At 44.6% G+C, this 23,823-nt stretch overlaps 1 protein-coding gene across 1 annotated transcript in view; it reads right to left on the reverse strand.

Annotated features, from left to right (window-relative positions):
* Positions 1 to 23,823, reverse strand: part of DSCAM (DS cell adhesion molecule) — an 808,668-nt gene that overhangs the window by 151,713 nt on the left and 633,132 nt on the right. Inside the window, exons 12-14 of the mRNA XM_070466795.1 lie at positions 2,903 to 3,099; positions 1,044 to 1,140; positions 185 to 313 (exon numbers count right to left, since the gene is read on the reverse strand). Of these exons, the coding sequence (XP_070322896.1) occupies positions 185 to 313; positions 1,044 to 1,140; positions 2,903 to 3,099 (423 nt within the window). The remainder of the gene's footprint in view (positions 1 to 184; positions 314 to 1,043; positions 1,141 to 2,902; positions 3,100 to 23,823) is intronic.

The raw sequence follows: 23,823 nt of genomic DNA on the forward strand, positions 1-23,823 counted from the left end.
TCAATACAAAATCACTCCCACCAAAGGAAATGGGGGTGGGTGTCCTTCACGCAAGGAAAGAGACAGACTGGCAAAAAGAGCTCCCTCTGAGTTTCCCGGAGTCCAGGTTGTGCTTACATTGAAAGGCAAGCAATAAAAGAGCTTTTGGAAGTGGAATTACAGCTGGAGGAAATGAAGGACTTACCTGATTTATTTTTGCATTCAATGTCATAGCCCGTGATGGGGCTGTTCCCGTCAAAGCCCATGGTCCACCTGAGGGTGATGGTGCGCGCCTTCACGTCTTTGATCTCAATTTCAGGAGGGTCTGGGGGCTCTGTGTGGTCAACCAAAAACCTGGGTTAGTTTGAACATCATTCAGCCATAAGATGCTAGTGAAAATCCCGAGTGACTCACAAAAGCTTTGTCAGCATTCAACACGGCAGACTTTTTTTTTTTAAACCTGGAAGTACTTTTTTCCTAATCACATTTTAGGATGGAACAATTTCACTTTTCCAAATTTGCCAATTTTCATAGCACTTATAAAGCTGGACCAGACCTGAGGATTTACATGTCACTCTTCTGGTCTGGCTTGGGATCTATTAATTTGGAAACTATTTTGGCCCCAAATATGAAACTTTCATTCAGATCATCTAGTTTAGCCACTCAATCGTGTCTGACTCTTTGCAACCCCATGGACTGTAGCCCGCCAGGCTCCTCTGTCCATTGGATTTCCAGGCAAGAACACTGGAGTGAGTTGCCATTTCCCTCCTCCAGGGGCAGAACATCTAGTAAGGATTCCTAAATTTGAACAAAAAAGGCACACTGTCTGGGCCACCCAGTCAGCTGACCCAGCTCCTTTATGGACTTTGCTCCCTCTGTTTTGGTCTGCACCTTGGTATAATCGTGAGATCTGCAAAATGAAGCTTTAGCACCAACTTTGTTCAGATGCAACACCTTCTGAGGACTTGGAAGTGTGACGTGTCAAGCTGAGGCCACCCGGGCATCCGAGCCTGGGCACACACTTACACGGGCGAGTTTCTCCCCCTAGGTTCTGTCCATCTTACCTTGCACCGTGAGCTGAATTATTCCACGGTCCTCCCCGTAAGAATTGATAGCGTGACAGGAGAAGAAGCCAGAATCTTCTCTTACCGTTGGCAAAATCTATGTGTAAAGCAGAGAGAAATCCATTTTACCCAGAGGAATGCAGAGAGAGAACAACTCAAAGGGCTCTTGGTTATAAAAATCTCTCCACTCTCACTCTCCTCCCAGCCCCAAACACACACATAAACACACACACACACACAAGGACACACAAAACTGAGAACAAATTATTTCAGCACAATTGTAAATGTGAAGATGGATAGATTCATGTCAGCTGCCAGCTCATTAAACTGGATGTGAAATTTATGTAGGATGTCAGGTTCAGGTTGACATATATTCCACATACTCCCACTTTTTAAAAAAAATCTCATAGTGGATTCTTTTTTTAAGTCGAGAGAAATGTTTTTATTAAATGCCTTCTTTACATTATTGATACATGTATGTTTGTCTCTAAAAGACAATGATGAGCCTCAGCCATCAATTTCCAAAATATTCACAAGTCAGTAGAGCCCAACCTGATGGAAGTTTCTCTACATCACTTGCAGAGTGTCCATCAGACCATTATGTACTATGTTTATAAATATTTAAACAGTGTCACTGGGAGGAGTTTTGGTTAAATCTCATAGTGGATTTTTAAAATAGAGCAATCCTACCTATAGATTGCTATAAACAGATCTATAAACATTGCAATAAAGGTTTAGTCTCCTAGGATTCCAGGATTGGACCTAAGAGTGAATCAATATCCACGTTTCAAACACAGGGCTTTTTTTTTTTTTTTAATTTTTTCTCATGTGCGTCTTAGAGCATCATTTTTCCCCCATCTTAAAAGAATCACTCAGCTAACTACCAGCAGTGCTAAAAATTCTGAGACTGCAATACTTTTTTACTCTGAGTTTTCCCCCAAGAAGCAAAATATTTTCCTTGTAATATTTTTGTGGCAGAGTCCTTCTGACTTTTTCTTCAGGAAGTTAAAAAAATGTGCATAGTACAGGCTGTCATTTCTCCAAAATTACCTATCATTAAAAGATGCTGTTTCTCCAGATATAGAGAATAGACTTATGGACAAGGGGAGGGGGAGGAGAGGGTGAGATGTATGGAAAGAGTAACATGGAAACTTACATTACCATGTGTAAAATAGATAGCCAATGGGAATTTGCTGTATGGCTCAGGAAACTCACACAGGGGCTCTGTGTCGATCTAGAGGGGTGGGATGGGGAGGGAGAGGGGAGGGAAGTTCAAAAGGGAGGGGATATATATATACACCTATGGCTGACTCATGTTGAGGTTTGACAGAAAACAACAAAATTTTGTAAAGTAATTACCCTTTAATAAAAAGAAACCATGCCATTTCTCTCTTATTATTACAGTTTGTTTCCCTGCCATGTTGGCAATAATTTTACTCTTAACCACATGTAGGATAAAGCACTATTTTTGCAGGCTACTCTGGAATCCCTTTATATTAAAGTAGAGAGATAGTGTTTCATATATGTTTCTTTTCTTTAAGATTTTTTTTTTGACATGGACCATTTTAAAGCCTTTATTGAATTTGTTTTCTGTTTTGTTCTTCTTATTAAAAAGTTGTTTGGTTTCCTGGCTGCGAGGCATGTGGGATCTTAGATTTCCGATCCAACCAGGGATTGAACCAGCACCCCCTGCATTGCACGGCGAAGGCTAAGTCACTGAATCACCAAGGAAGTCCCATTGTAACTGTTTCGAAAGGTGATTTGTGGCTTTCTCCCACATGCACTCACTTATGTAAAAGGACAGGACTATTCTGCCTGTGAAGGTAGGTGCTCATCTGCCCTGTTTGCCACGCTCTTACCTGCAGAGTAGAAATCACCTCCTCACCCACCTCCTTGGTGGACACGAGATAACGGGCCATTTCAGGGTTAATGATCCGGTCCTCTTTCTCCCAGCGGACTATGATGGGCTTCTCACCGTGGGCCGTGCAGCTCATTTCCTTCTTTTGACCCTGAGTGGCCAGGGTGGTGTTTGGGTAGGATGTAATCATCGCAGGAACTGAAAATCCAAAAATGACACTGCTTATTCGGCAAAGCAGGGTTCACGGTTTCCCCACCATAACACATGGCTCAATTGCATTTGAGATGTTTCTCTGAAATGTATTGGCTGAGCAAGAATCATGATCAAAAGAGTTGGAAGGGTGGCAGAAAAATGAAGCTGGACTCAATGAGCCCCAAGCAGAAACTGCTGTGTGGTTTCCTATTGTGTGTGGGGGAGGTGGGGTGGGTGGTGGGCGGGACTTACTCTCTTTCAATCCCTGTGGAAAGTAAATTTATGTCCCCTAAAAAACACAGGAAACTGATGTGACTTACTTATTAGACAGGAAAAGGGGTTTCCATTGAGAATTACACTCCTCCTTCCATAATCACCTACATTTCCAACTATCCTTGTCAACTATGGGAATTTCTGAAACCTTGTTAGTCAACTGATTGGCTAACCAATCCTTGAAGTCACCTCTTGGCATCCCTAACCCACAGTTCTGGAGACCTAAAAATCAGACTTCTCCCAAAGTTTATAGCAGGGAATCTCATCTCAATGTATTGAGAGAATGGGAAACTTTATTTGTGAAACTTGTCAAGTTCCCTCCCTCCAACATGTATGTTATCTAGGGTGAAACAGATCACCAGCCCAGGTTGGATGCATGAGACAAGTGCTTGGACCTGGTGCACTGGGAAGACCCAGAGAGATCGGGTGGAGAGGGAGGTGGGAGGGGGGACTGGGATGGGGAATACATGTAAATCCATGGCTGATTCTTGTCAATGTATGACAAAAACAACTACAATATTGTAAAGTAATTAGCCTCCAACTAATAAAAAAATAAAAAAAAATTACCACCATAAAAAAAAAAAAAAAAGTGAAAGAGGAGAGTGAAAAAGCTGCCTTAAAACCCAACATTCTAAAAACTAAGATCATGGCATCTGATCCCATCACTTCATGGTAAATAGATGAGGAATCAATGGAAACAGTGACAGACTTCACTTTCTTGGGCTCCAAAATCACTGCAGATGGTGACTGCAGCCATGAAATTAAGACGCTCCTTGGAAAAAAAGCTATGACTAAACTAGACAGCATGTTAAAAAATTAGAGACATTACTTTGCCAACATAGTCCATCTAGTCAAAGCTATGGTTTTTCCAGTAGTTATGTGTGGATATGAGAGTTGGACCATGAAGAAAGCTGAGCACCAAGAAAATGATGCTTTCAAACTGTGGTGTTGGAGAAGACTCCTGAGAATCCTTTGAACTGCAAGGAGATCAAACCAGTCAATCTTAACAGAAATCAGTCCTGAATATTCATTGGAAGGACTGATGATGAAGCTGAAGCTCCAGCACTTTGGCCACCTGATGTGAGGAACTGACTCATTGGAAAAGATCCTGATGCTGGGAAAGATTGGAGACAGGAGGAGGAGGGGACGACAGAGGATAAGATGGTTGGATGGCATCACCTACTTGATAGACATGAGTTTAAGCAAGCTTTGGGAGTTGGTGATGGACAGGGAGGCCTGGCATGATGCAGTCCTTGGGGTCACAAAGAATCGGACACTGAGTGACTGAACTAGTGTGTTGGGGAAGACTCCTGAGAGTCCCTTGGACAGCAAGGAGATTAAACCAGTCAAACTTAAAGGAACTCAACCCAGAATATTCATTGGAAGGATCGATTCTGAAGCTGAAGCTCCAATACTTTGGCTACCTAGTTGGAAGACTCGTTGGAAAAGCCTTCAACTATGGGAATATTGAGGGCAAAATGAGAAGGGGGAAGTAGAGGATGAGATGTTGATAGCATCACTGACTCAAAGGACGTGAGTTTGTGCAAACTTCGGGAGATAGTGAAGACAGGGAATCCTAGCGTGCTGCAGTCCATGGGGTGGCAGAGTCGGACAGACTTAGTCACTGAACAATTAGTGTGGAAATGGGCCTGAGGAATCCAGCAAAAGCAAACACCAACACACTCTAGAAGGAGGTACCCTGCATCCAGGCCCATTGGGATTCTCCCAGAAGAAGCTCTGCTAACATCAGCTCACAAAACAAAAATAGTAAAACACGTGAGAAAACAGTCTACCCTCATGGAGAATCAGGCCCCCAAGGGCTTCAGATGCTAGAATTATGAGATACAGGCCTTGAAATAATAATGCACAAAATGTTTAAAGATATTTTCAAAACATGAGAAAGGAACCAGAAGATATGAAAAACAAACAGGAAGATTTGAAAAAGAACTAAAACAAATTTATATTTTTTATCTACTTTTTACCTAGTTTTCCCAGTCAGGGGAGTAAGGGCTCTCCCTCATTTGTAAGGTCAAGCTCATGCTGTGTTCTTTGTCACCCACCTCCGGGCCCTCCAGCACCTCTCACTGGACAAGTGACCACAGAAACGCTGTGCCTTCTCCTGAGACTGGTGCATGCCAGGGCACGTCCTCCCTGCAGCCAGCTAGAGTGGTTTGAGATACAGAGCAAGCCAGAGATCTACCAGTTCCTTCGTAGCCTGGACCCTACAGAAGACCCCACGCTGTGACATTTCTCTATGTCAGAAGGCATATGGCAGAGATACCACAATGTGGAGTGGACAGACTGGGAATGGGGCAAAAGAAGCACCATGAGGCCCACATTGTAAAGAAAGCTGCCCACAGCCATGGTGAGATTCCTCCTCCTGAGCATCTGAGAAGGAGCAGAACTGCTCCACCACCCCCAAACTTTGGTCCTGATCCCTCCTTCCCTCTCACCTTTTTAAGATGATTTTTAATTTTATTAACCAATATACTGAGGTACAATAACCATACTACAAAATTCACTTGCTTCAAGTATATAATTCAGTGGATTTTAGTATTGTCTTCCCTTTCTAGGGTCATCATCGTGCGTGCTCCGTTGTGTCTGACCTCTTTGTTACTCCATGTACTGTAGCCCACCAGGCTCCTCTGTCCACGGGATTGTCAAGACAAGAGTACTGGAGTGGGTTGCCATTTCCTTGCCCAGGAAATCCTCCTATCCCAGGGATCCAACTCACGTCTCTTGCATCTCCAGCACTGCAGGCAGATTCTTTACCCAGTGCTTACTACAGGCTGGGTGGTTTATAAGAGAAATGCACTTTTTCACAGCTATGGAGGCTAATTCACAATTATGGTGATGTCAGAATCACACTACTTGGAATAAAAACTATGACAAACCTAGACAGCATATTAAAATGTAGAGACATCACTTTGTTGACAAAGGTCTGTAATAGTCAAAGTTATGTTTTTCCAGTAGTCATGTATGGATGTGAGAGTTGGACCATAAAGCAGGCTAAGCACCAAAGAATTGATGCTTTCAAATTGTGGTGTTGGAGAAAACTCTTGCGAGTCCCTTGGACAGCAAAGAGATCAAACCAGACAATCCAGAGGAAACTGGCCGTGAATATTCATTGGAAGGACTGATGCCAAAGCTGAAGCTCCAATACTTTGGCCACCTGATACAAAGAGCTGACTCACTGGAAAAGACTCTGATGCTGGGAAAGATTGAGGGCAGGAGGAGAAGGGGGTGACAGAGGAGGAGATGGTTGGATGCCATCATCACCTCAATGGACATGAGTTTGAGCAAACTCCGGGAGATTGTAAAAGACAGGGAAGCCTGATGTGCTGCAGTCTATGGTGTCACAAAGGGCCAGACACCACTTAGGGACTGAACAAACAACATACACTCAACATCTCTTCATAAGCATCTCTGACGGTCTTCTTTCAAAAGCTATACAAGGAAGGCGGTGCTGTCATACCGAGGGAGCTTGGGGGGCGGCTGTTGACACTGCCAGCAGGTGACTGCTTTTGGAAGGATGTCCTCAGCAGTGGGTTCCAGCTCCTTGGGATGAACTCGAGCATGCTCACTAATGTGGGTCAGGTCATTGTTTCTGGTGAAGAACACTTTTCCCTGAGAATGGTGAACTCCATATTCGGATATGTTGTAAAACTACTTATAAATCTGAAACAGTTGACTTTTTCATTAAAAAAAAATATGTTCTAAGGGGGCAAATTATGTAAGAGTCTTGATGCTTTCTTCTGCTTCTATAATCACTTCAACTTTTAATGATAGGAACTGTGTTTCTATAAGATTCACTGGAAAAAACTGAGAGCCAAAAATGGGGAAGAAAATTAGAAAGCTAGTAATAATTAAAGTATCCAAGAACAGGTGAGCTTCTGTAATGTCTAGCCCACAATGGACAACTCATTGCTGAGGAAGACATTTAGGTGACAAAACATTCATTTTCATTTGGATGTATATTTACGTTTAGGTATATTATGAGATTCTTTTAAAAATTTTGTTTCTGTTTTTATTGAATGAAAGATTCTTTAAATTCTATAGCACTTTACAATTTTCAAAAGTTTCACACACATGATTCCATATGATCCCATAATAACTCTTACTATAACTCTACCCCTGTCTTGCCCCTCCCCCTTTCCTCTCCCCACTAGTTTGTTCTCTGTATCTGTGAGTCTGTTTCTCTTCTGTTTTGATCACTAGTTTGTTGCATTTTTAGATTCCACATATAACTGATATCGAGTATTTGTCTTTCTCTGTTTGACTTATTTCACTTAGCATAATGCTTTCCAAGTCCATCCATATTGCTGCAAATGGCAAATTTTCATTATTTTTCTGGCTGAGTAGGATTCCATTATATATATATATATGGGCATTAAATATATATGAGTCCTGGGTGGGCTTGTCCGGGATCTCAGGCAGACAGTGGATTAATGTGGAACGGACTTACAGGGGCACTGTGGGACTTAGAAGTTAATGAGTCAGCTGGTATCCACGTCTGTAGAGGTTACACATTAGGGTTTGGTTTACTGTTTTATTGGCAGCCTGGATTCAAAAAAGAAGTAGAGAAAACATTGATAGTGAGGACTAGATGTCTGAGGCCATTGCATCCTAAATGTCCAGCGTCCTAAATAATGAGAAATGATTCTTCTGTTAATAGTGTGAAAAGTGAAAATGTTAGTTGCTCAGTCATGTCGAGCTCTTTGTAACCCCACAGACTGCAGACCCACAAGTCTCCTCTGTCCTTGGAATTCTCTAACCAAGAATACTGGAATGGGTTGCCATTCCCTTCTCCAGAGAATCTTTCTGACCCAGGGAGCGAACCTGGGTCTCCTGCATTGCAGGCGGATTCTTTCCTGTCTGAGGCATCAGGGAAGCCCACAGACAATTTAACAATTGGAGCGTGGCCCCCTGGTCCCTCCTGTAGAGAGCCAGTTCCTACAGCCCCCTTTGTTGAGCACAGAGTAGAGAGACTCCAGTGGCAGAGCTGTGTTCTGGAAATTAATCCACAGTAATGCCTCCCAGTGTGGTGGGCTGCTAAAGGCCACACAGAGGATTTCTCAGTGTATGCTATTTGCTAAATAAGAAAAACAAACAAACAAAGAAACGTGTCACATGGCAGGGTATGAAAAAATACAGATTTCTTGTGAAGACACATTGAGGGTGATCACTTCTCGAGTCTGGGGTATTTTACCACTCTCAGTACTTTATATTTCAATGAGAGTGAATCAATTCTGGAATAAGGGTTTCTGTCCGACCTCATGAGATGCTACACAAGGAGCAAATGCATTCAGAAGGCTGGAGTCTGCCTGGAATGTAATTTCCTATCCTTTTGAAAGCTCCAACTAGAGGAACACATTAGTGGTCTCTGAGAAAATGCCGCTGTGCTCAGAGGACTTGCTTGTTGTCTGCCCTTTCCTCTTCTTACTAATGAAAAGCTTTATTGCTTTCTACATGGGAGAAGTACCTCGACTAAACCCTGGCCCTCCGGTGTACAATTTGTCCATCTTACCCTGCAAAAAAAAGCTTCTCTTTTTACTCATATTTCTCCTTCAGAGGAACGCCCCCACCAAAATGGGTATTTTAGTTCTGGTTCATGGTCAGAAATGGTCTGTCGAGCCCTTGTTCTGTCTCACCCAAGTATTCTCAGCCCTTTAAAGAGACGGATCATTTTCACATCTCTTTGCAATGCTAATGTTTGAAGGCGCGACCTTTTCGCTCATCACAGTCTCCAGTGCTGAGGGATGACAGCCCATTAGTGGAGCAGGGCCCTCTGCAAGGGGCTCTGAAGCATGACGAACGGATGGGGCAACAGGGCTGAGAACTAAGCGAGGCTGGGCAGCCCTGCTAGTGGGAGAGAAGGAAGCCAAGACCAAGAGGGCTTTGTTCAAAGAGCGCACGCCCTGTGCTTCTCCTGCAAAATTACCCATTAAAGAGACTGCTGTTGTACTTCGTTATATACCAGTTTATAAATTTCCTTCATTAACCACAATATCGCCTACCAGCACCTTAATGTTCAGCAGATCTGTACTCTTCCTGTTTAAGGTAAGCTCATCTGACCTACTTCCTTGCAATGCAGATAGACAGTGGTACAGTGGAGCTGCTGCTACAGCCAGGGAAAGCTGAGCCTGCACATGGAGATCAACTCTGTGGTCCAGGGAAGCCGTCTACTTAGTCTGAAACTGGCCACGTGGGAAGACTTCCACCGGTGAAACTGACAAACTGACAATGCTAGAAGCTGGGGCTTTCTTTTCTTCCTCCTCTCCCAACGGCTAGTTGTTTGAAAATTAAGAATTTACCAGAACACTACATAGGAGGGTGTGCCACTATGTGAATGATTTCAAAGGGTGTTCTCATCTTTCCAGAAGCACTGAGAAGGTGTGAGCTTACCTCAGAGCAATAATCAAATGTGGGCTTACCAGGTGGTTCTAGTGGTAATGAATCTGCCTGCGAAGGCAGGAGATACAAGAGATGCAGTTTGATCCCTGGGGCGGGAAGATCCCCTGGAGGAGGGCATGGCAATCCACTCCAGTATTCTTGCCTGGAGAATCCCATGGACAGAGGAGCCTGGTGGGCTACAGTCCAAGGGGTTGCAAACAGTTGGACAGGACTGGGTGACTGAGCACAATAACTAGCCTTATTTGTAACAGTTGTTGTTGATGTTCAGTCACTCAGTTGTGTCTGACCCTTTGTGACCCCATGTACTGCAGCATACCAGGTTTCCCTTTCCTTCACTAACTCCCGGAGTTTGCTCAAACTCAGGTCCATTGAGTTAATGATGCCATCCAACCATCTCATCCTCTGTCATCCCCTTCTCCTGCCTTCAATCTTTCCCAGGATCAGGGTCTTTTCCAATGAGTTGGCTCTTCCCATCAGGTGGTCAAAGTATTGGAGCTTCAACTTCAGCATCAGTTTTTCCAATGGATATTCAAGGTTGATTTCCTTTAGGATTGACTGGTTTGATATCCTTGCAGTCCAAGGGACTCTCAAGAGTCTTCTCCAACACCACAGTTTGAAAGCATCAGTTCTTCAGTGTTTAGCCTTCTTTATGGTCCAACTCTCACATCCATACATGACTACTAAAATATGAACAGCACGTCACTGCATGTTTGGACAGGAATTCAATAATAAACTGACATACACATTGATTTTTCAACACAAGGATATATAGGAAAATAAAAATTAAATTAACATATCACTGATATGAAAGATTATTTCTCAAACTTAACTCTTCTGTTTTCATGACTCTACCAGTAATATAAAACTGGTCCTAATAAAGCTTTATTTCTTTTTTCCTTCTTTAGCTCAGCTGAAGACACTAAAAAAGAAACAAAAGGAAATACCAAGTGTCCTGGATAAGCCCCAAGTAGACAACAAGACTGTCAAGATCATCTGGTTCAAACCCTTCATTGCAGAGAGAAAGAGAAAACCAGAGGAGCAGAATGGGAGTCAAAGGCCCAGATGTAAGAGTCAACCTGAATCTGACTTTCACGTTGCTGTTGTTGAGCCACTAAGTTATGTCTGACTCTCTTACAATCCCATGGACTGTAGCCCATCAGGCTCCTCTGTCCATGGGATTTCCCAGGCAAGAATACTGGAGTGGGTTGCCATGACCTCCTCCAGGCAATCTTCCCCACCCAGGGATCAAACCTGAATTTCCTGCATCTCCTGCATTGGCAGGGGGATTTTTACCTCTGAACCACCTGGGAAGCTTCTGACTTTCAGAAGTCCTGTTCTAAAAGCATCATTGTCACAGATAATGACTCCCATAGAGGCAGCCAATCTTCCCGGACACCCATGACCTCCCATATCTGACCTGAAACCTGGGAAGTCCCTCAATCCCTCCATGTGGTCAGAATAGAGGTGCAGAGGAGGGTGCGGGGTCAAGAACAAGGCAGCAAGGCTTCCCCAACCTGAGGCAGGATCTCCAGGTGGGAGTTCCGGGGAGGGAGAGACTCTGAGACATGAACACACTCTATGAGCCACTTCTTCTTTTTGTTTCTTTAGCTACTTCTTCAACTATATCTTTACATCTTCCTACCATGTGACTATAAACATTTTCAAACACACAGAAAGTTGAACAGCCATATGTATACCCACTGCCTTTGTTGTGCAATGAACATTTCATTCAGAGATTTGAATCAAAATTTATTTTCACTGTTATTTCACCAGTCAATCAAAATTTACTGAACACATAATTTTTACTACTCTGAATACATAAAATAGACTTGAGTGAAAACATGAATCTGTGAGTGTTGCAAAGATCAGGCGCTAAGATGGCAGCTGCCTTCTTGAATTCTGCTCCTCAGGGTGAAGCCCCCTGGACGCTGATGCTGTGGCTTGGGGTCTGGCGGCCTTGGGTTAGAGCACTGGTCCTCTCAGAGGAGGAGGAGAGAAAGGGGACCAGAAGCCAGGAGGCTGGGCTCCAACCTTGCGCCATCCATGCACACGCTGCTGTGAGTGGGCAAGATGGTGATGGCCCTGGGCCTCAGTGTTCTCACCTGACTTATGGGTGAGCTGCGTGGGACAAGGTGCTCTCATCCTGGGCTGCATCTTAGAATTGGAATCATCTGGTTTTAAAAATAAACCAGTGCCCAGGCCCTGTGTGTACTCAATTGCTTCAGTCATGTTCAACTTTTTGGGACCCTACAGGCTGTAGCTGATCAGGCTCCTCTGTCCATGGGGATTCTCCAGGCAAAAATACTAGAGTGGATTGCCATGCCCTCCTCCAGGGGATCTTCCTGGCCTAGAGATTGAACGCACAGCTTCTGCATTTATGGCTGAGCCCTGGGGGACACCTCCCAGACTCTAGACCAACTGAATCAGAGACTCTGGGGGGCTGGGCATGGGAATGGGTTTATCCAAAGTTCTTCAAGTGGTCCTCATATACAGCCTTGAGTGAAAAAGCATGATCTCCAAGGCCTTTCCAGCTCTGGCTGTCCTCCCCTTTCCCTTTTTACTTCCTTAAAATTTTTTTAAATTTATTTTAATCAGAGGATAATTACTTTACAATATTGTGATGGTTTTTTCCACACATCAATATGAATTGGCCATAGATATACATATGTCCCCTCCATCCTGAACACTCCTTCGGCCGCCCTTCCCACCCTCCTTTTTATTTCCAACCTCCCCTTCACTCTGTCCCTTTTCCCCTCCCTTCTTCCTTTTCTCCTGCCTGTCTAACTTCCTTCCTTTCATCTGATCCCTCTTTCTTCCTCTTTCTCCTTCCCCCTCTCTGTGTCACCATCCCATAATAACAACAGTTAACTTTCCTGAATCCTGACTTGGTGCTGAGATATTTTCTGTATCCCGTGTCTGTACGTATTCACTGCACACAGCAACCTCACTGGATAGAAACTGGCTGTAGAAATGACCTGAGACATATTTGTAAGTGCCATTTTTAGTAGGCTCCAAATTATACTACAAATATGTGTGAATGATATAGAAATAACATTTCTAGCAGATTCATTGGATTTAAATTTATACGAACATATGTTTATGCAGATGATCAAAGAGAATCAGACACCAAACACCTACTTTGAAGGGAAGCGAGTTAACATATAAGAGAATTTCAGGATTTATTTCATCCCTGACATCTTGTCCTTTCCTTTGTATTTATAAGTAAGGAAAAAGAACTGGAGGGTTAAGGCTGGTTAGATGAGAACCTTCTCTCTTCTGACCCTCTCCTACTCGTATTCCAAAGCTCAATTTCGTCTAGTAAGATGAAAACAATCAGTATCACCTTAGTTGTGGCATGTGGGATCTAGTTCCCTAACTGGGGATTGAACCCTGGCCCCCAGCATTGGGAAGTTGGAGTCTTAGCCCCTGGACCATTGCAACTAAAAGATCTCACATGCTGAAGCTAAAGATCCCATCGAGCCACAACTGAGGTCCTGCATAGCCAAATAAATAATTTTTAAACGAATAAAAAAAATCAATATCACCATAAAAATCATGCAGTAAAATTATCTTTACTCCCCAAGATGATGAATCTTGCCTTTCCTTTTCTTTCCCTTCTTCCCTTTCTTTCTCCAGGGTCTGGGGAAGCTAAGCAGGTCTAAGTTAAGTCTCATGAGGTGAATCATATATCTGGGACTTCTCCGGTGGTGCAGTGGATAGGAATCCACCTGCCAATGCAGGAGACATGGGTTCCATTCCTGGCCCAGGAAGATTTCACACGCTGTGAGCAATTGAGTCCATGAGCTACAACTACTGAAGCCCACGTGCCCTAGAATCTGCGCTCGGCAACAAGAGAAACCACTGCAATAAGACCACACACCTCAATGAAGAGTAATCTCCGTTCACTGCAACTAGAGAAAGCTCACATAGCAACAAAGACCCAGTGAAATTTAAAAAAAAGAAAAGATTAAAAAAATCATATGCCTGAACCTGTGTATCCTCTCAAGTTTCACATCACTTTTACACCCCTGATCTCACAGTGATATACATGCTCCCAGTAGAAAAGAGAGTGCTTAATTCCATGTACCCACACTGAAACAGAATCAGAGCAAGTAAACAGAATTAGGGTCTAAAGCCATCAACAAGTCAATGAAAGTCCCAGAAGGAGAACCCAGGTCTTCTGGACCCAAGTGCAAAGCTCTTTGCCCAACCACAGTGGAGGCCCCCAGGCTGGTCCGCAGGGCACAGAATGCCACCTGCTGCGGGGAGGGGCACCAGAGCATTCTTGGAAGTCCCTCTACCTGGGGCTGGGTCTGTTCAGGGGAGACTTCCCTGATGGCCTTGGTGGTTCCCTTCCCACAACTACAAATAAGGACCCTAACATCTCTCCTGCAAGCCTACTGTCTATCTGAGCATTGAGGCTAGCAGGACAGGCTCCACAATTGTAGGTTCCCAAGCAAAATGTAAATGTGTAGACCTTTGTTAACAAAGCAGGAGAAAGATGCCAGTAAAGTGATCAACTACGAAGCCCTTTTTGCTTCTTCTGTGGTCTCTTCTTCTCCACGTGCCATGATGGTTTATATTCACTATTGTGCCAGCCCTCCAGGCCCCCAGGACACACCCTGCGACTTGCAAACACATGTGTGCACCCTACGAACTCAGGGTGCCCTTCCCATCAAAATCACCACTGCACCCACATCTTGGGTGTGTGACCTCCAGGTACCCTAAATTGCTCTCTGAAAGCTGCCTGGTGCTGCTGCCTCCAGCAAAGAGGCTCCCCTTATATTCTCCACGGAGATGCTGTGGGGGGTCCCTCTCCGATCTTCCAGCCCACACCCAGGTCCTCACAGGGCAGAGGATGGCAGAGATGGGTCCTCATAGGGCAGTGGACGGGGTCCTCATAGGATGGTAGTGAAGGGGAGGCCTGGGGCCCAGGAGGTGGGAGGAAGCTAGCTGAGCTCCACGACAAGAGAGGCCACTGCAATGAAAAGCCCATGCATCTCAAGGAAGAGCAGTCCTTGCTCACCGCAACTAGAGAAAGCCCTCCATCCTGGGGAGGCAGGGAGGCAACGGGAGGTGGGCGGACACAGGAGCAGAGACCTCAAGTACCCAGTTCATGCTGCATTATTCCATCCAACTTTATTACAAAACACACATTTACAGATGAAATTATTGAATCCCCTGGTGGTCCGGTGGTTAAGAATCCACATGCACGGCAGGGGGACAAGAGTTCTACCCCTGATCCAGGAAGATTCCACATGCCATGGAGCAACTAAGCCTGTGTAGTTGCTGCTGAGCCCACTCACCCTGGAGCCTGTGCTCCACAACAAGAGAAGGCTCTGCAGTGAGAAGCCCATGCACCACAAGGAAGAGTGGCCCTCGCTTGCCACAAGTAGAGAAAGTCAGTGCAGCAGTGAAGACCCAGCATAGCCAAAAGCAAATAAATAAATATTTAAAAAAATACAGGTAAAATTATCAAGAACTTCAATATGGTGGCTGAAGAAGTTTAAATCTAAGTGCAGAGTCCCGTGGGAACTGGTGACCCCATGCCATGGGATTGACCACATACTCCAGCCACCAACCCTCGATGCTGTAAGCACCCAGCCTCCTAGAAAGACACAGCTGTGACAGGTAGACAAGAATAGCCTGGTTACCTGCAGGGCTAAGGAAGCTGGGAAGGGTCTCTTGAGTCTCTGGGGCAAGGTTGGGACACATTAACTGCAGCTTTGAAGAAGGACCAGGAGCCAACAGCCTCCTCTTTTCTCATCACCAAGGCAACAGAGTGGACCTCTGATGTCATGTTTCTCTGTAAGGTCCTGATCCTTACATTACCTGGGGCTACTGAGGAACCCATGGTCACATGTCCTCCTCAGGATTTTTCTCTTTTTCTTTCTTTTTAAAAAAAATTTTTTTTCTTGGAGTACAATTGATTTGTAATGCTGTGTTAGTTTCTATGTACAGCAAACTGAATCACACACACACACATGCATACACCCCGTCTTTTAAGATACTTTCTCATACAGGTCATTACAGAATATTCAGTAGAGTTCCCTGTGCTATACAGCTATTTATTTATACACAGTAGTGTGTATGCATCAATCCCAATCCCCAAGTTTATCCCTTCCACCCCATCCTTCTCCTTTTCAAAAAATTGTAGCGAAGTATACAAAATATAAAACTGATCATTTTAACGCTAAGTCCAGTAGCATTAGGTGCATTCACACTGGTGTACAAACTTCACCATCATCCATCTCCAGAACTTCTCCATCATCTTCAACCGGAACTCTGTCCTCATGAGGTAGTAACTTCCCATTCTCTGATCCCCAGGCCCTGGCACCCACCATTCTACTTTCTGTCTTTGTCAATTTGACTGTTTCAAGCACGTCCTCTAGGTGGAATCTTACAGTATGTTTGTCCTTCTGTGATGGGTTTGTTTCGCTTAGCATAACGTATTCAAGGGCTTGCCAGGTGGCTCAGTGGTAAAGAACCCGCCTGCCAATGCAGGAGACATGGGTTTGATCCCTGAGTCGGGAAGATCCCGTGGAGGGCAATTCACTCCAGTATTCTTGCCTGGAAAATCCCATGGACAGAGGAGCCTGGTGGGCTACAGTCCATGGGGTTGCAAAAGAGTTGGGCATGACTAAGCAACTAAACAACAGTAACAATGTGTTCAAGGTTCACCCGAGTTGTAACATGCCTCAGACTCTCCTTCCTTTTTCAACCTGGATGATATTCTGTTGTGAGTAGATACAATATTTTGCTTATCCGTTCATCCATCAATGAAGTTGTTTCTGCCTTTTGGCTCCTGTTAAGAAGGCCGCTATGATCACCGGTACACATAGCATTATTCTTGAAAGTGTCTGTTGCCCTTTGCTAGAGAAAATTGTTTGCAATTCTGTGCCTGCTTCTTTTTCTGCTTCTTTTCAACGTTCAAAGGCCGAGCGGCTTTCTCCCGGTTTGGGGTCCCTGCCTCTCAGCTGCGTCTCCGTTTCCTCATCTGTAAGAACAATGGGGCCTCCAGCCTCCCGAGGCTGTGATGGGGATTAATGAGATTATGTGCCTGGAACCCACTGAGTGTGTCGTCAGAAAGGCCCTGAAGAAACACAGAGTGCTATTATCTCTGCTGCAGAATCAGAAATGCCTCCTGTCCAAATACATATTGTTCATAAAAGTTTCAGCAAGGAAGACTGCCTACCGGGCAGCGCTAATCCTCATCAAGAAAATGATTTCTCCAGCCAGGAATTAATAAGTTCTTAGCACATACTAAAATATCTCCTCAGCTGGGTTATTATGCTTACATAATGAAGTTACTTTGATTATAACCATTAATCAAATACGTGTTTCCAAGCTACAGCGGGCTGTGTTTGATGTTAAGTTTTAACAAGAATGACAACATCTCCACTTCTTGGCAGCTTTGCCAGGGCCCCATGACTTGATTAAATGTGTCAGGGTAAAGACAGAGGACATTTAGGGTTCATATTACATTTACTCTGTATGTGTTTTCAAGTTACCTTATTGAAAGAATGTTGATTTTTTTTATTTTAGTTTTAAAATATTTATTTATTTGTTTAGCTTCGACGGGTCTTGGTTGCAGCTCGCAGGATCTTCGCTGTGGTGTGTGGGCTCCAGAGCTCAGTAGGTCCAGCACTCGGGCTTAGCTACCTCTCGGCATGTAGGATCTTACTTCCCTGACCAGGGATTGAACCCACATCTGCACAGCAAGGCAGATTCCTAAGCACCGGACCACCAGGGAAGTCCCGAAAGTTGAGTTATTTTGCAAGACAAGTATAAATATTAACCAAAAGATTAAAAACAGTATTTCCCTCAAATTCACATAGAGATAAGCAGTCATTCCCCCCCCCCCTTTTTTTTTTAGTCTGTCTGGTCACATATATAGACTCTACACTCTGCCCAATAAGAAAACTTCCTAATAATTAAGTAGAAAAAAATATTAAGCAGACTTTGGTTTTCTGCCAACAGTGATAGTAAAACAGAAATTAAACATTGCAAGAAAATAGACCCTGTCATCATGAAAAATTAAGTGAGGTCCAGAATATTGATCAGAAAAACAAGTAATCATCAGCCATGTGCTAGCCAGCCCTCTAGATGGTCCCCGGTGACCCTCGCCCTCTGGTATGTAGATCCTGGTACAGCCCCTCCCGTGTTTTACCAGACTGCATGTTCAGTCACTCAGTCGTGTCCGACTCTTTGCGACCCCATGGACTGTAGCCCACCAGGCTCCTCTGTCCATGGGATTTCCCAGGCAAGAATACTGGAGTGGGTTGCCATTTCCCTTCTCCAGGGAATCTTCCCTGACTGATGGATCGAAGCTGTGTTCCGTGCATTGATAGGTGTATTCTCTACCTGCCGAAGCACGGGGATGCTAAGTGGTAGAACGTTGCTCTGAGAGTAGATTATAAAAGACTGTGCTGCCACGCTGGGCACTGGAGTCCTCTGTCTGTCTCTCTTTCTGACCACTCACTTGAGGAAAGCCTGCCATCATGTCGCCAGGACACCCAGTGGCCCATGGAGAGGACCACAAGTGATACAAATGTTTAACCCACGGCCTGCAAGGACCCGGGCTGCCAGCGGCCCTGTGCGGGGCATGGAGGTGGGTTCCCTCCCAGCCAAGACTTCTTCCTTCTAAAATGTTCACATATGGTTCTTGAGAGGCAAGTGGTCTCCATGGAAACCAGATCAGAGTGTTTTCCTGGCTTAGGGATGGAAACAAGAACAGTTCCGTCTAAAGCCACATTCTAACTTTTAAGCAGAGGCTTCCTTCCCATAGGGCTGTTTTTCATGGAGAAGCAAAGGGAGAGAACATGAAGCATTCCCCCCCTTTCACACTCCTGGGGTGACTTGAGCCTCACTCTGCTGATACCAGTGGCCATGTCTATCACCCTGGGACTCCCTGGAATCCAGGGCAGGGTCTTCTGGCAGCTGTGCTGAGGCCATCTCCTTCCTCAGTGCTTCCCAGGGTCTTCCTCTTCTTGAAGAATCTTGTTCAAGATAGGTCAGTGACCACGACTTTGATCCTGCCATGGACTCTGAAATCCTCACTGTATTTTAAAATTTCTCTCATTTTGCCTTTTCCTTGAAGCCATTTAACCAGTTGGCCATCATCCTGTGTCCATATTCATTTCCCTCAGGACTTTTTCATTTGGCTGCTAATGAGACATTCCCATTTGCTTGCGTACAACACACACTTGCTTTTATTAAGCTGGTTAGCGGGATTTGGTTATAATATTCGGTTTATTTGATTGTCATTTTTTTTCCTTGCATGTCTTTGTCATTTGACTATGCTAGTTTCAGGGACACAAAAAGTTCTTTCACAGACACCTGGTGTAATAATGATGCTAATTATAGCTAACATGTATTAAGCCCTATGTTAATCATTTTATTAGCTTTTAATCTTTACTGCTTGAAAAGAAAATAGCAACCCACTCCAGGATTCTTGCCTGTAAAATCCCATGGACAGAGGAGCCTAGGGCTATAGTCCATGGGGTTGTAAAGAGTCGGACATGACTGAACAACTGATCACATCTTTACAGTAACCCTAGGAGGTAAATACTATCATTACCCTGATTTTGTGAGCACAGAAATTGAGGCATAGAATGACTCATTCCAGGTCACACAATAGAGATGAAGCCTGAATTTTAACATAGTCATACCCCTTGGGTATACATTTATAAATGCCCGTTAAGTCTTGCCTGGTTTTGAATTGTTCATATAATAGGTCATGCTCTATTATTTTCCATCTTCCATCTTTCATTCCGTGTTATGATTTCATGATATCTGCTGTATGTATTATATGTTTATCACCAATTCATGTCTGACTCTTTGTGACCCCATGGACTGCAGCACGCCAAGCTTCTCTGTCCTTCAGTGTCTCCTGGAGTTTGCTCAGACTTGTGTCCACTGAGTTGGTGATGCCATCCAACCATCTCATATATATATATATATGTGTGTATATAATATATATGGAGCCTTCAGGTATTCTCGTTGCTGTATAATATTTCTTTGTATGGATATTTATGGCTTATTTACTTGAGAGGGTTCAGAATTTGGCCATCACAATGTGAGCATCAAAATTTTAGTACATGAATGACAGTCATTTATCCATGAAATTCTCTAGGGAACATTTAGAGGAGTACAATTTCTAGTCAATATATATGAGTATCTTTAAATTTATGAGACAATGCCAAGCAGCTTTCAAAAATAGATGTGCACATCTACAGTCTGTCAATTTTTGTTATTCATTTGTTCACAACCATGGTTCTTCAAGAGTGGTCCCTTGGCTTCCCTGGTGATCCACCTGCCAATGCAGGGGACACAGGTTTGATCCCTGATCCGGGAAGATCCCACATGCCAAGGAGCAAGGAAGCCCATGCACCACAACTCCTGAGCCATGTGCTAGGCCCTGGGAGCTGCAACTACCGAAGGCTCCATGCTCTGGAGTCTGCACTCTGCAGCAAGAGAAGCCACCGCAATGAGAAGCATCCCAAGGCGACAAAGGGTAGCCTCTGCTCAGTGCAACTAGAGAAAAGCCTGCTGAGCAATGATGATCCAGCACAGTCAAAGATAAATAAATAAATTACAGGTATCTTCCCAGGTGGCACCAGTGGTAAAGAGCCTGCCTGCCAATGCAGGAGATGCAAAAGACATGGGCTGCGAAGATCCCCCGGAGGAGGGCATGGCAACCCACTCCAGTATTCTTGCCTGGAGAATCCCATGGACAGAGGAGCCTGGTGGGCTACAGTTCATAGGCTCATAGTCAGGCATGACTAAAGTGCCTTAGTGTATGTACACATGCGCGCACACACACACACACACACACACACACACACACACACAGGGTGGTCCCTGAACTCGCAGCAGAAGCATCACCTGGCAACTTGCTAGAAATGCCAGTTCTGGGGCTAGTGGTCCTGACAAGTGCTCCACGTGACTCTGGGGAATGCACACAGCTGACAACCACTGCTTTAGAGCTCTTTTTGGCCTCATCCCTCACTTTTCCCCAAGACCACTCAGAGCCTTCATCTAGGTGTTGTGGGAGAGTGCAGGATTTGAAATCAGAAGAGCAGCCTCTGAGTTTTGGCTCTGACGATACTCAGGCTGTGCACCGAGGTGACTGTTTACACTCTAAGCCCATTCCTCAGTGGGTACCATGGTGATGACTGCCTCAGCACAGACCCACAGCAAAGATCAAACACATGAAAAGCCCTTTGTAGACTGTGCCAGGTTTAGAATGTCAGTTATTTTCCTCCAGCTAATATTTGCATCTGTGAACTTGTTTTCCCAACTAGATTTACATTCCACCAAGGCTAAAGGGCTTTGCATATGTACGCATATCTAGGCCAGGACCAGGAGGGAAAAACAAAAACAGTGTTAGGATGAGGGTATCTTAGAGATTTTAAAGATTTAAACACATTGTATAGTTTTTATAAAGCTTTAAGCAATTAAAAAATCACATTTAAAAGTCAATTCCACTTTGTAGGTTCTAAATGAAGTATTAATAAATTTGGTAAATTATTGTTCAGTTTCTAAGTCATGTCTGACTCTTTACAACCCCATGGACTAGAGCATGCCAGGCTTCCCTGTCCTTCACCATCTCCTGGAGCTTACTCAAACTCACATCAGTGATGCCATCCAACCCTCCCCTCCCCTGTCACTCCCTTCTCCTCCTGCCCTCAATCTTTCCCAGCATCAGGGTCTTTTCCAATGATAAATAATGGATTTTTCCATTTATCCAATGGTAAATAATAAGTATCATCATATTGTCTAAAAAATTGACCTCATTGATTAAAAAAAAAAGAAAAGGCTTTTTTAAAGAGCTAAATTCCATTAACTCTGTATGAAAGGAATGGGGTGACAGTCTGCTTACTCTCCAAGATCAGGGTTTCGGGTGGTGTTTTCAACGGGACTGTCACCAGTGTATGTGTGTGCATGAGTGACTGAGATTATGTGCATGCGTGTGCATTCTTCTGTATGTGCCAGAGTGCACGTGGGCATAATCATGCAGGCATCACACACATGTGCATGGGTGTGTACATGGGCACACCTGTACATGTGTGTCTTAGAGGCACAGAGGACAATTCCTGAGTCCTTGGAGCATTAAAATGATCATGAATTCTGTCTCCAGAATTTTATGTGAAAGCCAAGGTGGTGTACTTTTTTAGTAACGACTGTTAGAAAATAAACACACATTATATATCTTTCTTTTTAAAGAGCTCTCTCTCTCTTAAAAAGGAAAATATTCAAAGTGCTCAGATGGTCTCCTGTCCTATTTTTTCAGGTGTGCTGAAGCAGTGACCGATAGGGAGGTGATGTACATGCAAGATGGCACCAGTGATTCTGCAGACGGAAAAGCACATTTTCTGAAGGAGCAAGCAATACAGCTCCTCCCAGCCTTGCCAGAGCCCAAACAACCTGCCTTTCCTTTTTAATTTGAAGTGGAGGGAATTCTCCTCACGTACTGAGCTGTAGGATTAATGATGCCAGGGAAGGGAGACTGAATCCTAGCTTGTGAGCAAATGCCAGGATAGGTCCACGCACACGTGCTCACATGTCCGCATACACCTGTGCACACCACTGCCCACCCCCACCTCAGACACCTCAAATCAGCGCTTTCCCCGGCTTTGTGTCCTGGGCTTAGGAACTTCAGATCCAAGCATAAAGTCAGGAAGCCCTCACTTGGCACCTTTGCAAGGGTATTTTCATTGCCACTGTGGCAGATGGCATCACTTGGGGTCCCCTGTTTATAGCAGTTGATAAATCTTACCAAGGAAGAAGCAGAAAGGCGCAAGGGGTTCTTGGAAAATAGCCTTCCTTGTTAATCAGAAGATACTTTACGACCCAGCAGCTCCCTGGGGGTTTTTAGATTTCAGAGGCTTGTGAAGCGACACATGTAACTGTGCCTCCCAGAGGAGAAGAGCAGGCGCTAATTGAGGCATTGACGGCTCTAAATGAAGCAGGAACCCGCTAGGGTTTCCCGTGGAAACGAGCGCTGCCAAGCAAGGCATGCCGGAGCATCAGCAGGTTTCATTCACCGTGTATCCATGCAAGTAAACGCACAGTTAAGCACCCTGACTGGGTCTCTTACAGCACAGGATCTGAGCAAAAGAGCCACAAAAATAAGGGTAAAATATTAAAAACATCTCCCTGATGAATCTTCCAATTCATTGTCTCCCTAGGTGGATGTTTTTATTGTCTAGTTCTCCTTTCGCAGATGCAGAACAGGTATGCTATTGCTTAGTCGCTCAGTTGTGTCCGGCTCTTTGCAACCCCATGGACTGCAGCACACCAGGTTCCTCTGTCTGTGGGATTTTCCAGGCAAGAACACTGGAGCGGGATGCCATTTCCTCCTCCAGGGTGTCTTCTCAACCCAGGGATCGAACCTGTGTCTCCTGCTTTGGCAGGCGGATTCTTTACCACTGAGCCACATGGGAAGCTCCCAAACAGGTATAGGAAATCTTTAAACATTTCTCAGCCAGGCATATTCCAGAATACTTAACAGCATCATATTCAGCTTCCTGTGATGAAAGCGGGCTGGTGTTATCCTCTACATCCCCAGTTCATCCAACAGGGGCTGCGGGTTTTACCTCATCTGACCTTGTGGATTTAACATGGAAGCATCTCACCTGCGGACCTATGGAAGCTTCTGGGCGCTGGCAGCAGCACCTGCTTCCTTCTCAGAGAGCCCTGGGGGCCAGGGGGCCAGGACTGTGACCTCTGAGTCAAGTTTCAACGTGCTTTAACGGTGATGCTCTTCGTAAAATCCACTCTTGAGTTCTGAATATGTCCACACATACACATAACTAGGGCTTTAAACAGGTGTGTGTGTGTGTGTGTGTGTGTGTGTGTGTGTATGTGTGAGAACCAAAACGCCCTCATCTGAGTGGGTGTATCCCTAGTGATAGCAACAGGATGTGAGGTTTAAACCCCTGGAAGCTGCTCTGGGGAAACCAGTGTGAGTGAAGCAGCTCTGACTGCAGCGGCTCATCAGACTTGAGCTGTTCTGGTACTAGGCGGTGGCCGGGTGAA

This window comes from Odocoileus virginianus, chromosome 4, assembly GCF_023699985.2.
Source record: "Odocoileus virginianus isolate 20LAN1187 ecotype Illinois chromosome 4, Ovbor_1.2, whole genome shotgun sequence".
In the NCBI taxonomy this organism is placed as follows: domain Eukaryota; kingdom Metazoa; phylum Chordata; class Mammalia; order Artiodactyla; family Cervidae; genus Odocoileus; species Odocoileus virginianus.